At 47.5% G+C, this 14,875-nt stretch overlaps 1 protein-coding gene across 1 annotated transcript; it reads right to left on the bottom strand.

Annotated features, from left to right (window-relative positions):
* Window positions 1-4,039: 4,039 nt before the first annotated feature.
* On the bottom strand, window positions 4,040-12,146 carry RPS3 (ribosomal protein S3). The gene is made up of 7 exons (XM_081860794.1): window positions 11,997-12,146; window positions 10,525-10,655; window positions 8,869-8,962; window positions 7,552-7,646; window positions 6,644-6,831; window positions 4,860-5,056; window positions 4,040-4,112 (listed from the first exon to the last, which is right to left on the bottom strand). Exons 1-6 carry the CDS (start codon window positions 12,024-12,026, stop codon window positions 4,863-4,865), a joined length of 732 nt encoding a protein of 243 aa, XP_081716920.1. The 5' UTR covers window positions 12,027-12,146; the 3' UTR covers window positions 4,040-4,112; window positions 4,860-4,862.
* Window positions 12,147-14,875: the final 2,729 nt, after the last annotated feature.

The following is a 14,875-nucleotide window of genomic DNA, read 5'->3' as shown; positions in this document are numbered from 1 at the left end:
CTTACTGTCAGGAAGTTCTTCCTAATGTTTAGGTGGAATCTTCTTTCTTGTAGTTTGGATCCATTGCTCCGTGTCCGCTTCTCTGGAGCAGCAGAAAACAACCTTTCTCCCTCCTCTATGTGACATCCTTTTATATATTTGAACATGGCTATCATATCACCCCTTAACCTCCTCTTCTCCAGGCTAAACATGCCCAGCTCCCTTAGCCGTTCCTCATAAGGCATCGTTTCCAGGCCTTTGACCATTTTGGTTGCCCTCCTCCAGTTTGTCAATGTCCTTCTTGAACTGTGGTGCCCAGAACTGGACACAGTACTCCAGGTGAGGTCTGACCAGAGCAGAATACAGTGGCACTATTACTTCCCTTGATCTAGATGCTATATTCCTATTGATGCAGCCCAGAATTGCATTGGCTTTTTTAGCTGCCGGCGATCACTTGTAGCCGAGTAAGATTGTCTTCCATAAACACGGTCTTAGCAGTGCGTCCGTAAGTGACTGCGGAGGCCAATTCTGGATCCACACTTCCTTCCACAGTGGGGACATTGGTTTCTGGGTGGGAGTTGATCACGGTGTGGATTTGCCAAGCGTGCCTTCCTCCTAGCACATTTCTCCCTTGCGTCCTGAGTTCGAGTGTCTTCAAAGCCCATGACAACAGGGGGATGGACATAGGAAGATGCTTCCTACTTAGGCCAGTGGTCCAGCTAGCTCAGTACTGCCCACACGGGTTGGCAGCAGCTCCCCAGCATTCTCCGCTGGCCTTAACTGAAGCCATCTATGTGCAAAGCCCATGCTTTGTCGCTCCATAAACTGATGCACTAAACACCCATCGTTCTTCACCATGTGTCATGGTGGCTGGGGCTGAGGAGTTTAGAGTCCAGCGTCAAGATAGCAGGCCCCTCAACCATGTTTTGTAGGACCTGCCAAGGGTAGCTGCCGCCGCCACCTAATTCCTCATCACCCACCACTCCCAAGATGACCCACTACAGTTGTACCTTGGTTCTTGAATGCCTTGGCACACATACGTTTTGGCTACCAAATGCCGAAAACCCGGAAGCATTCCAGTTCCACATTCTTTGTTATATTCTTTGTTATATTCTGGATTATGTATGTTTTAATAGATTATGTCTGAATAGGATGAGAGTGTTGGAGATACGTGCAAATGTGTATGTGAATCCGGTCTTGGGTGTTTGATTTTCGTTGTTGTGTATACTGTGTATATACGGACAATGACAATAAATTTATCTAATCTTTGGAAGCCGAAAGTCCGACGCAGCTTCAGATTTGAGTGCAGGAAGGTCCAGCAGCCAATTGGAAACTGCGCCTTGGTTTTCGAATGGACTCCTGGAACAGATTAATAACCAAGATACCACTGTATGCTCTTTGGGAGACACCATTGGCAACTGGGAACTAAACTAGGCAATCATTTGCTGCAAGCCAGCCAGCCAGGCTGTTCTGTTCCTGATTCTAGTTGACATTTTTTATAGCTGCTTCCCTTAGAAGTTTAGCCCCACCTTTTTAAAAATCTCAAGCCTGAAGCTTGGATCTCAGCTCTCACATGCATTATCCAGAACACACTAACTCTTACTTTACAGCACAGGTGGACATTAAGAACCTAAGGACACTTAAGGTCATCATCCAACCGCCTGCAATGCGGGGAATCTTTTGGCTCAATGTGAGGCTCAAACCCACAACCCTGGGATTATGAGTCTCATGCTCTACCAACTGAGCTACATATGTGTTCCAGCTTCCTGTCCTCTGTGGCCAACCAGGCAGGTGTCCATTATGGGAAACTCGGGATTTGAGAGCAAGAGTGCAACTGGTTTGTAGCTAGTGGTGTTCAGAAGCATTGATGCCTCCTGGCATCCAGATGCAGGGGTCAGCAAAATTTTTCAGCAGGGGGCCGGTCCACTGTCCCTCAGACCTTGTGGGGGGCTGGATTGTGTGTGTGTGTGTGTGTGAAAATGAACGAATTCCTATGGCCCACAAATAACCCAGAGATTCATTTTAAATAAAAGCACACATTCTACTCACGTAAAAACACCAGGCAGGACCCACAAATAACCCAGTGATGCGTTTTAAATAGAAGGACACATTCTACTCATGTAAAAACAGAGATTCCTGGACTGTCCGCGGGCCGGACTGAGAAGACGATTGGGCCGGATCCAGCACCCGGGCTTTAGTTTGCCTACCCATGATCCAGAGGGACACCTGACCTCAAGGGAAACTTTGTGGGCCACATGCCAGTTTGAGTGAAGCAGCAGGTCTGGCTTTCACAGAAAAACAAAAAAGGGTTTCTGTATACAGCAACACACACACACACACACACACACACACACACACACACACACACACAGGACCCAATCCACTCAAAGGTCTTGCCACAATTCAAGGACACATTTTAGCCAAGTGGGAAAAAAGCACACAAGAAGCTGGTGTTGAGGCTTTTCTGGTTTTGTTTGACAGGAGGCAGGAACCTTATACACCATGAATTTTTCTTAATCCCCGTTGGCAGCAAACTTATTTCCCGTGGGACTGAATTGCATACATGTTTCATGTGCTGAACGCTTGTGCACAAAGCATTGGGCTACTGCCCTATTGAAGGAAGGGATGCAAGGCAGCAGCCCCAATCAAGTGAAGACTTGGGATAGGCTGGGCAGCAGCTTTTGAGACTTCCAGGCACAGTTCCAGCTTTTTTTCTGAAAGTATTTGTTGTGCTGGGGTACTAGATACTGCAGCACACACAAAAGCTATCTGCGGAGAGTGCTTGGCTTCGATCTCGCCTCACCTGCTAGGCTTAAGCAAGTCAAGGGGTTCTCAGCCAGTCTCAGGATCTGCCTAGCCGATGGCAACCCCTGCCTGGGTGGGGTGTGAAAATAGCACACACCTCCTCCTCCTCTGCCCGTGCAAATCCTTCCATAGCAAAATACAGTGGTGCCCCCCAAGACGAACGCCTCGCAAGACGGAAAACCCGCTAGACGAAAGGGTTTTCCGTTTTGGAGGCGCTTTGCAAAACGAATTTCCCTATGGGCTTGCTTCGCAAGACGAAATGTCTTGCCAGTTCCTGCGGGTTTTCCCCCCCTTTTCCTAAGCCGCTTATCAGCTGATCCGCTAAAAGCCACTAAAAGCGCTAATCTGCTAAGCTGTCAATGGGCTTGCTTCGCAAGACGAAAAAACCACTATACGAAGAGCCTCACGGAACGGATTAATTTCGTCTTGCGAGGCACCACTGTAGTACTATCCCCCCACAATAAGGGAGGTGTCAGGAGGCTTGGGGGATCCTCGAAATTTACAGAAATACAAAAATGAATAAATTAGAAGCAGAAAACACCCCCACGAGGACAGAGCACGCTCAGCGGTCACACAATGCAGACTGAAAATCAGAAAATTTGGCAGGATGTTCAGCCAGACCTGCATGGACTAAGGCATGACTGGCTAGTTGGAACCTTGAACAAGTGCATTCCACACAAAGACACTTTGCTGCAAGAGAATGAGTGTCAAGTCAAAATGGCAGCAGTTGTTTCGCTGAGGAGTCAGACTAATTCAAGTTTCGCACCCCTTCTCTGCTGCTATCGGTTTTACAGGGATCGCCGCAAAAGGATTAAGAAATTGCTTTGATTCATACATTGATCTCAATGAGCTAGGATTGCTCGTGTTGCTAACACCTAGGAAGTATTCCTCCAATGGACTTTGCTTGTGCTAGTGACATCAGCATATAAACAGTGCTGGGACACAGCTAGAATGCAATTTCTGGTTGGTTGGAATCTCAAACAGCTACAGAAAAAGGGGCAGCAAATAAACAGCAGCTGTAATCAACGGGGGAGAGCAAAATCACTATCCCTTAAGCTTGAAGATCAAGGTCAGTGCTAATGAGAATGTTTATAGAACCTTTTGAACACATGGGTGACTCAATGGTTAAATCTGAGCTGGGGTATCAACAGGGAACAAAACTAGAAAGTTTCAGATATTGGTTGGCCAGGATTTAGGTCCCAGAGCGGGCAAAAAAAAGGAAGGTGAGCAGGTAACAGAAACAACCTCCAGCATGTTGTCTTTTTCTGATTTTATTAAAGAGATATTTGTACAAGACGCCAAACTCTTTGTTCCAGATGTTTTTAAACCTGCAACAGAAACCGAAGAATTAGTGAGTGGGGAGCTAATACCCATACCATGAACACAATCCCTGGGGCAACAGCCTGCGTTGTTTTATCCCTGTAAAGCAGGTACAGGGAATCGTTGGCTCATGGGAGCAGGAGTCCGTCAACCTCTGGAGAGCTACAGATTCCCTGTACCTGCTCTCCAGAGGTTGACGGACTCCTGCTCCCATGAGCCAACAAAGCCAGTGGTGAGGGATGATATGAGTTGTAGTCCTGCAACATCTGGTGGGCTGCAGTTATAAAGCATTAAATACACTGATTGCCCTCTATGAAACACTAGCAGCAACATGAAGCCAAGAAGTGCAGTACATTTCCGAGCACAATTCAAAGTGTTGGTGCTGACCTTGAAAGCCCTAAACGGCCTCGGTCCAGTATATCTGAAGGAGCGTCTCCACCCCCATCATTCTAAACGGACACTGAGGTCCAGTGCCGAGGGCCTTCTTGGTAGTGGCACCCGCCCTGTGGAACGCCCTCCCACCAGATGTCAAAGAGAAAAACAACTACCAGACTTTTGGAAGACATCTCAAGGCAGCCCTGTTTAGGGAAGCTTTTAATGCTTGATGCATTATTGTTTTTTAATATTTTGTTGCTGGGGAAAACTCAGCCAGATGGGCGGGGTATAAATAATAAATTATTAATATTATTTACACTGCGGCTCACCCCCAACGTTTTCTCCCAAAAACCCGTGAGGAATAAAGCAAAGCGACTCACCCCTTATGCCGTGGGGACGGGCTGTGGCATGGGGGGCTGTTCTGGCTTTGTGCCTTTCTGCTCCGAGATGGGGGTGGTGGGCAAGATCTCCTCCTTGGGCTCCACGATGCTGACGTGGTCTGGCAAGGGCTTCTTGGGGCCAATTTTCCCGCTTGGGTCCCAGGGAAGCATGATTTTCACTTTAATGCCCAGCACACCTGGAGTAACAAGGAAACACTGTCAAGAAAAGCAGCCTGGGCAGTTAGTTTCCTCTGCCACCCACAGCCTAGGCCTTCATTCTGTCTTGGGCATAGGCAAACCCGGCCCTCCAGATGTTTTGGGACTACAACTCCCACCATCCCTGACCACTGGTCCTGTTAGCTAGGGATCATGGGAGTTGTAGTCCCAAAACATCTGGAGGGCCAAGTTTGCCTATGCCCGGTCTTAGTCTTTGCTGTCCTTGTAGAGAGACCGACCAAGCAGGCAATTCCCCTCTCACAGTATTGGGGGGTTTGGTGTTTCAGAACATTGTCCTTCGGGCACCTCTCACACTTCTGCATGAAAAATAGAGAAACAAGCCAGAAAAGATTCTCGAGACACTTCTGCAAGCTGGTTCACAGGCCGTGAAACTGAGCTTTCAAGGAGTTACAGGTTCAGTGCTCCCCCCTCAACACATGGCGGTTCCTTCCCATGACTTGAGGCAAACCAGTGTGCAATTTTGTCCCAACCAGCAACTATTGTATAATAACAACTTTATTATTTATACCAAGCTAAGATAAGAAATGAGGTTTTTAAGCACTGTTAGCGAGACAGGTGCAAGCTATGACAAGACAGCAAACTATGGTTTGCCTCAAACCAAGGAAGAAGGGGTACCAATAAAACCAAAGGTCCTTGAAGGCTCAATCATCTAGTGCAGGGGTCTGAAACCTTAGGTCCAAACGCAGGCCTCTATCTGGCCCCTGGGATTTCTCTCCCCAGACCACACCCTTCACCGGCCCTGGCTGTGAACTCTTGATAATGCTCCTTGTTCTCCTGGATTCAGGGTAGAAAGGGATATAATAATAATAAATTTTATTTATACCCCACCCTCCCCAGCCAAGACTGGGCTCAGGGCGGCTAAGAACCGATATAAAAACAAATTGATTGAAATACAACTTAAAAACAAGATTAAAAGACAACATTCAAACATTAAAATGCAGCCTCATTTCAATAGAAACTCAAATCAAATCAAAACTTTTTGGGGGATGAAAATGTCAGATCTTCACCAAGGCTAATTATCCAGATTGGTCCTACTTGGGCCAGAAAAAAGCCAGGGAAGTCCCCAAATAGGAATTCCATCACAGGAGGAGAAAGGAAAAAAGAAAGAGGGAATCAAATAGATTCCAAGCCAAAGGCCAGAAATGCGGAAAGAAATCAGATCCTGCAGGGCCCTGGTCTCATGAGTCCCAGCCAGGGCCAGTGTTGAAAAGGCCCTCTGGTTGAGGCTAATCCAGATTCCTTAGGGCCCTATGTTAAGAGTACACAGAAGTTCCCACACTGTTCTCCCTGCTTTTTGCCTCTGGCCCCCTACACTACTGGCACGTGGCCCTCCAGAACGGAACATTCAAGGAGGCTGGGAAGAGCCAAAGAAGGTTCCCTGCTTCCGACCTACTGCCAAACCATGGCTTGACGCAACAGGAGAACCAGCCCAGCTAGACTACGAAGCAGCCGGGGGTTACAGAAGGCCCAGAATCTTTTTTAGGAACAAGGAAGCCAACTGGGGGCTGCCTGAGAGATTGCCTGATTGCCTCCCCCCCCCCACTCACCCTGCCTGAGGAGGACGTGGCGGACAGCCGTGTCGACGTAGTAGTTGACGGGGTCTCCGCTGTGGATCATCAGGCCATCCACAAATTTCATGGACTTGGCTCGCTGGCCACGGAGCTTTCCCGACACCACCACTTCGCAGCCCTTGGCTCCACTCTCCATGATGAAGCGGAGGACGCCATAACACGCCCTAGAAGAGAAGGAAAACTCTCCATTGAACCGCGCTGGGCCTTCTCCTCTGATCTACTGCTTTATTATCAAGTTAAGGAGGACAACCCACCCCCCATCCCCATAGACTTCCAACATTGGACTTCATCCGCAACACTCCCTTCTCAGACAAATGCCTCAAGATCATTCAATGAACAGGACGCCTCTGTTGGGAGTACACAAGCACAGCGCCACAGAACGTGGCGCTGAGCGGTTTACTCCAAGCAGGATGGCGGCCGTTTCTGACTCGTCATCGTATCATCACTGAAGGGTTTTTTCTTTCCTTTCTTACAAGGGTTGCCATTCAACAACGCTCAAGGAAGAGGCCATACTTTGGGGGAATCTGGCAAGGCAAGTTAGCTCGAGTAGAAACAAGAATCTCGCAAACTCGTTGTGGCATAAACTTGCTTGGGTCAGGGTCTCCCCACTCTGCTCTCCCTTTCCCTATATCAAACATCAGATTGCAAGCTTCGCAGGGCAGTCTTCACCTCTGAAACATCATGCTGCATTAATAATTTTGCCCATTACGCAGAAGAGAAAGGAGAAGCTGCACCAGTGCAGAGATGAGGGGAACTTTAAGGTGCGTTAAGGTGGGATTTATTCAGCCCAATGTCTTGATTATAAACTTCCGCAGAGGCACAATTAAAACCCCAGTTTTCTAAACGCTATTGCAAAATGATTAGACGGAGTGTTGCTTGCTTACCTACGGACGGCAAGGCCCCCCAGAAGCTTGTAACGCAGCGACTCTGCTTGAGCAATGGCGCACAGCCCTCTCGTGGCCACCTTCTCAGCGTACAGCTGGAAAAGAAAGCAGGAACATTTTGTCCATTTTTTATTTTTGCAAAGTTCAGGCTTGCAGGCACCTCTGTTGCTTTACAGGCTCATCTTCACTTTGCACTCACGAACTCTCTGAAAATACTTACATGACCTTAAGGGTTTGTAGGTGTTCTCCTCCGCTCCACAGGCTGAGCCAAGGCATCCCATAAACACACCAGTTTTCAGTGCAGGGCCCACTTACGCTGTGCCTTGTGCAGTATCATGAAAATGAGTTTTAAAAGCCAGTTTGGTTCCAGAACCGTTGGCCAACTTGGAGACGCCACCGCTGAGACGCTTCCAAGGGTGGAAAGTGTCTACGGAAAGCTCAACCAGGTGACTCAACCTGTTTGGCCAATACTGGGCAAAAGCATCATTCCAGACATGCCAAGCACAGAAGGGGCAAAGGGGCTAAAAACTTAAAAAGAAATTAATAGTAAGAGGGCCATATACGGAAGAGATGGAAACACAGCACTAGCTGGGAACTTCTCTTAACACAGCCCAGCACCTTCCAAATATTTTGAACTACAATTCCCAGCACCTCCAGCTAGCATGGTTGTTGCATAAAAGTAGATTTTTACAGCTTTGTACAGCTCACTAATGGTTAACATAGGTGTTTGGCGAGTCCAGCAGCTAACTGAAACTTGAAAGGGTAATTAAGTTTGCAAATTTGTTTTAGATTCGCAATTCTGATCATGGTTAGGGGCTTTGCTAACCCTCATCCACCCAGAAGATTTGAAGCCTCTGACCTTCGCAGCAAATGCTCCAACCTAGCCTCCTGCAACCCTCCAGATGTTTTGGGATCCAGCTTCCACCAAACACAACCTCTGGCCATATTGGACTGATAGAAGTTGTGGACCACTGACAACTGGAGGGAGGGTGGCTGGCTACACAAGGCTGCTCTTGTCTCTGAAAAACAGCCTCATTCTCGTAGCGTTACAATCACGTCAGCCTAGATCAATAAATCAAAACCAGTTTGAGGAAATACTCCCCAAACCTTGACTCGCCCTTCTCAGACAAATGCCTCAAGATCATCCAATGAACAGGACACCTTTGCCCAAGCACCCACACACAGCACCACAGAACGTGGCGCTGTGCTGTTTACTCTGAGCAGGCGGGTGGCCATTTCTGACTCGTCATCAGATCATCACTGAAGGGGGAACTTGGCACACAATAAGCAGAGAGTGAAAACTGGGGCAGCCGTTACCTCAACGCTTCCTTCGGGAAAGCCAAACCGCTTCTGGACAACAGCAGTCAGCTCACGAATACGGCGCCCTTTCTCGCCCAGAACATTCTGAGTTCTGAAAGAAGGAGCAAAGGCAAGGCATTAAGAGATTGTTAAACTGAAGGAGCTGATCATGTGTGTGTAGGCTGATATTGAGGAAGGGGTGAGTGGTTCCCAGTTACATTAGGCTGTGCATTTATGACTGGCCATGACTCACTCTTAGCAAAAAGCAGCCCTTGGGTCAACACGCAGATTGTAAGGGTCTGCCATGGTTTTTCCACACCAAATCATTTGCAGCAAATGTACAGTGGTGCCTCGCAAGACGAAATTAATCCGTTCCGCGAGTCTCTTCGTCTAGCGTTTTTTTCGTCTTGCGAAGCAAGCCCATTGACAGCTTAGCGGATTAGCGCTATTAGCGGTCTAGCGGCTTTTAGCGATCAGCTGAGAAGCGGCTTAGCGCTTAGGGAAAGGGCGGAAAAAAGCGGGGGGGGGGGGACGCGGGAACTCGCAAAGATTTTTTTGTCTTGCGAAGCAAGCCCATAGAGAAATTCGTTTAGCGAAGCGCCTCCAAAAACGGAAAACGCTTTCGTCTAGCGGGTTTTTTGTCTTGCGAGGCGTTCGTCTTGCGGGGCACCACTGTAATGGAGGCCCAGTTCTTAATTAAATCAATTTTATTATACAGTCCCTGACCCATTAACAGGAAGGATAATAGTATTTCCAACATAAAACTACAAAAACACACCTTTCTAAAAGGAACTAAGCTACACTTAAAACTGATGAATCCCTCATTAATTTTTGCTGCAAAAAATCCTGAAAAAGATGGAAACATGTTGTTTGAACCAACATGGATTAGATTTCCAGGTACAGCAGCACTTAGGCCACCCCTACCCTCATGGATCACAACTCCAAACAGCCTCAGCCAGCATGACCGAATGTCAGGGAACAGGAAAACAGAGGACATCAACATGAAGAAGGCCCATCTAGACCAGTATTTCACCCTGCAGTTCATGGGAAAGTATTGTCTGAATCTGGATCTATGACCAAGTGAGTCCAAGTGGCTCCTGCACCCGTGGTTTTTGAAAAGGGTGAGGAATACAAAGTGAGCTGTTTGCTTCTACATAGCAATATAGGGAAACCATGCAAACCACAGCAACTCTTCTGATCCAACTCAAACATTCAGGAAGAAACCATTCCTATTCAACAGGAATGGAGTAGATGGTAAAAATGCAGAAGAGGGGATGCAGTGAGAGATCACGTGTTATGCATGCAGAAGGTCTCAGGTTCAACCCCTAGCCTCTCCACGTAGGACCATGGATATTCTCTGTCTTAAACCGTGGAAAACCTCTGCCAGTCAGTGTCGACAGTACAGGGTTAGATGATCCAATGGTTGGCTTGGTAAAAGGCATCTTCCTATATTCCACCCCAAACTTTGATGGTTTTCAAATACATGAGCCCTACATTTACAGACCCACCCAATATTCCTGCAGTGTATACATGTCTGTAGTAGGTACAGGCTTCAATATTCCAATTGCCTCCTGGATTCAGTCAAACCACGCTATATGAACACACCGCCAGACTTTTGAGTTATCGCAGCGGCAGAGTTGTTCACCCACCACCAGAAACGTAGATGCAAGTCACCTGGTTGCAAGGATGATGATTTCTGTCCTGGTTGGGGTAACTCTGACCTCCACACCAGAGTAGCCATCTTCAGCCAGCTCCCGAGTCAGGAATTCATTCAGTTCAGCTTTGAAGATACCATCAGCCACAAACTACAAAGAGCAAAACAGATTATGAGAAGCCAGCAGCAGTTTAACCCTGCAAAACCCAGGGGAAAAGCCTCGTTTAAAAAACAATAATAATTGACAAGCATCTGCTGGGCCTGATGTGCACCAATCCTGCCCAGTGCATGTGCAGCACAACCAAAAGGCTCAAAATTTCACCCAGAATGGAGATGGACTGGATTAAGAACCACCCAAGTGATGTAGTTACACTTTCCAGAGTGGTTTACCAATTCATCCCTCTTCACAGGAAACCGGGAACTGTAGTTTTCTACGGGAGAATAGGGGTGTCCTATCAACTCTCAGAACCCTTAATAAATTAGTTCCAGGATGCTTTGGGGGAAACTCTGATTGTGGTATGACCCTGCTTGCATGTACAACGTAGATGGGGGCACACATACACAAATTTCTTGATCCTGCTGTCCATAAAACCGGGTTGCCACTTTTTAAAAGAAAACTTTTAGCCAAAACCTTGTAGTTTTGTCTACTGTGATCAAAGGCAACGTACTACCCTGTCAGAGCACTGCCTACTAGGCAGCTGCATGCAATAGGAAAATAATGCATTAATGACGCCAAAACAGAATGCACTACTGCAACAAGTCCCCTCTTCCTGCAAAACCTCCTGGTCCTCCAGCACTTTATTTCGTTTCCGGGGGCAAACCTAGCAATTGCTCTTAGCCCTGACAGCCCCACAGAACCTCCACGTGGAAATGGAGCATCCTTGCCAAAAATGCCAGTCACTGACTTACTGGTGCTTTAATGGTCCCGAAGGGCATCCAGCTGAGACTACATAGAGTCATAGACCCTTCTTATTTATTTGGGAATAGGAGTTTGGTACTAGAATGCAGCTTCTTATCCTTTTTCCATTAAAGGAAGCCATTTCTGCGCACTCAGCAGCGAGAGCAATTGCGCTGCGTGCAGAAGCCCCCAGGCTCAATCCAGGCGCTTTTTTGAGGGTCCCCTCTCCCAAAACCTGGAGAGCTGCTGCCAGCCAGTGCAGGCAATATAGGCCCAGGCAGACCAATGGCCTAAGCGGGGCATGGCGCAGGGTCCTGGACAAACCTTTGAGGGCCTCGAGCGGCCTTCTCTTCTCCCCCAGCCCGGCCTGTCCAGGGCCCAGCCGGCCTCTGCCTTGCCGCCATGTTCTTCAAGCCAGGCCCAGCCGGGAGAGGGGAGAGACCGGCCTCCATCCACCTCCATCCGCCGGTCTCGCCCCGCCGCCGGCCGCTCCAGAGACCTCAAACCCCACAGCTCGGCCCTCCGCTCCTTATCCCAGCCTCATTTCCCGGCTCTCGTCCCCGCGGCTCCGCTCCGGCCGCCCGGCTCCCTCACCTTTCGCTTCTTGGAGATCTGCACCGCCATCTTGAGCCGAGCAGCCCGGGCTGAAAAGAGGCCGCTTCCGCCGCCGCGGAGGATTATAGGGCGGGCAGGCCGCTTTCCGTTGGCTCACGGGTGTCACGTGGCGGGAGCCGCTCTGCATGCTGGGAAACGTAGTCGACGTCCCTTCGCAGCGCGGCTCGTGGCGCATGCGGGATTTCGTCGCGTCCCTTCGCTGCTTCCCATTGGACCGCGGTGGTACCCGCAAGAGTGCATCATGGGAAACGTAGTCTTTCTGTGTTTTTTTTACCCAAATTAAAAGGAGTTTGTCCAGACTTGGCGGGGTCGAGGAGTGAAATATTGTTAAATGAGCGCAAAGATGATTCACAGCAGCGCACATAGCTGTGCACATTATACGCCTAATAATAATAATAATAATAATAATAATAAATCATTTGTACTCCGCCCATCTGGCTGGGTTTCCCCAGCCACTCTGGGTGGCTTCCACAAAGACCAAAAATACACTAATATGTCATACATTAAAAACTTCCCTGAACAGGGCTGCTTGAGGGAAGTATGGCCATATAATAAAATATGATAAAATATAATAAAATTGCTAATAGGCAAATGAAACCTCCAGGAACAGAGGCAGTCTACCTTTAAGTGCCCCAGACGGCAGCGACAGCCAGCAATGGAGAAGCTGTTCGTGTGCTTGCATTGGCATCTGGCTGGCCACCTCCAAAGGATTTTGGAACAGGTGGCCTGATGCAATAAGAGGAAAGGCTGTCGCTCCACTTGTAAACCACTTTGAGATTTTTTTCCCCTTTAAAATATAAGGCGGTATAGAAATTGTGAGGAAAAATTATAAACCTTTTGGAGAATTTATAGATTATACTTAAATGAATTTGACATAAGAGTGTAAACAAGATGATAAATTGCTGGCAAGAATTGGCAATGATGCAAATGGGAGCGGGAGGCGTGAGGAAGTCCAAAGATGTTATGAAAAGATGTTATGATATATGTTATACTGTTTTTTATTTTTGCATTTAAGTTTGAAAAACCCAAATAAAATATTATAAAAAAAAGAATAGAAATGAAATGACTAATAATAATAAATTTCATTGTAAAAAAAATAAATGGTGCCTAGCCATTTCATTGTGCTGACCATAACCTAGGTTTAAGGTGCCATTTGGCGATTAGCTTCTACATCTGAGTTTCCAAAACTGCTCTGGAACTCTTCCAGCTCTGCAATTCTATGATTCCATGTATCTTTTTTTTTTTTTTTAAAAAAAAAGAAAATTTCTAGATATGACCACAGTGGGGCAGTCCCTTCCTGCAGAATAAGACACATGCTTTGCTTAGCCTAAGATAGACACATTTTCCAAGGGGGCAGGTGGACTCTGTGTTCCTTTAGATGCTGATCAATGAGAGGACAATCAAGAGAGATAGAATCATAGAGTTGGAAAAGACCACAAGGGCCATCGAGTCCAACCCCCTGCCAAGCAGGAAACACCATCAGAGCACCATCAGAGATGATTTCCTAGATGATAAGAGGCCCACAAACCTCTAGTGACGTACAGTGGTGCCCCCGCAAGACGAATGCCTCGCAAGACAGAAAACTCGCTAGACGAAAGAGTTTTCCGTTTTGGAGGCGCTTCACAAAACGAATTTCCTATGGGCTTGCTTCGCAAGACGAAAATGTCTTGCGAGTTCCTGCAGGGGTTTCCCCCCCCCCCTTTTCTAAGCCGCTAAGCCGATTATCTGCTTATCCGCTAAGCCGCTAAGCTGCTAAAAGCTGCTAAGCCGCTAATAGCGCTAATCCGCTAAGCCGTCAATGGGCTTGCTTTGCAAGATGAAAAAACCGCTAGACGAAGAGACTCGCGGAACGGATTCTTTTCGTCTTGCGAGGCACCACTGTACAGCCAAGGGTTTGTCTTGAGGATCAGACATATGCTGAGCCACCAAGGTCACACATAGCAAGAGAGAACGTGAGCCACGGACCGCTCACCATCGTCCACAATTGTCACTGGTTCGGTGGTCCAATTGATTCCTCCTCCATTTCAGCTGAAATCGTCACTCCTGTTGTTGTAAGCCAGAAAATGGCTTATCTCCTGAGTTTACGCCAATAAAACTCAGAAACTTGAGGAGTTAGGAGTCCAGCGTTGATTATTGCAAAGCAATAGGTCACAGTCAGATCATTCCGCAAAACTGTGAAATAAAAAATTTAAGGTCTTATATATATAATAAATGTTCGTAAATGTACCAAGCAAACACGTACAGAAATATATAAACCACATGTCTGAAGCAGCACAGGAAGACAGTCCTGGAACCATTTTGACTCCCAAACTGACCAAATGATTTCTCTGCAAGGTCAAGGAAAATGGAAAAGCCTCCCCATTGTCTTTTCATTCGCAAATCCTGTCTGAAGGGTATGTCTGTGTATGAATAGGGTTAGTTACAGATAGGTAGCCGTGTTGGTCTGTGTATCTGAAGAAGTGTGCATGCACACGAAAGCTCATACCAAGAACTGACTTAGTTGGTCTTTAAGGTGCTACTGGAAGGAATTTGTTTTGTTTTGACTATGAATAGGGTGTGAGCCTGTGACCTGGCTCAGGAACTAAGTATTTATCACTACAAAAGACTGGCCAGGCTCCCCAGGGTATCCAATCAAGTAAGCATTAACAGGTAACTTGCCAGACAGGAGATAAACAACACACTTGGATTTCTGTTGTAGACCCTCTCTTCTGTGATGTAGGTATGATGTTTCTGGGGGGTAGGTATGATGTGTCTGGGGGGTGTTTCTGGGGGGTGGTCTTGAGCTACACCCCTTCTGTGATGTATGTATGGTGTTTCTGGGGGTGGTCATGGACTCCAAGGCGGACAATTAACAATGT

Source organism: Podarcis erhardii (assembly GCF_964252035.2).
Source record: "Podarcis erhardii genome assembly, chromosome: 4".
NCBI lineage: Eukaryota > Metazoa > Chordata > Lepidosauria > Squamata > Lacertidae > Podarcis > Podarcis erhardii.
Note: the sequence above shows the minus strand (reverse complement) of the source record. Positions and strands in the feature narration are given on the sequence as shown.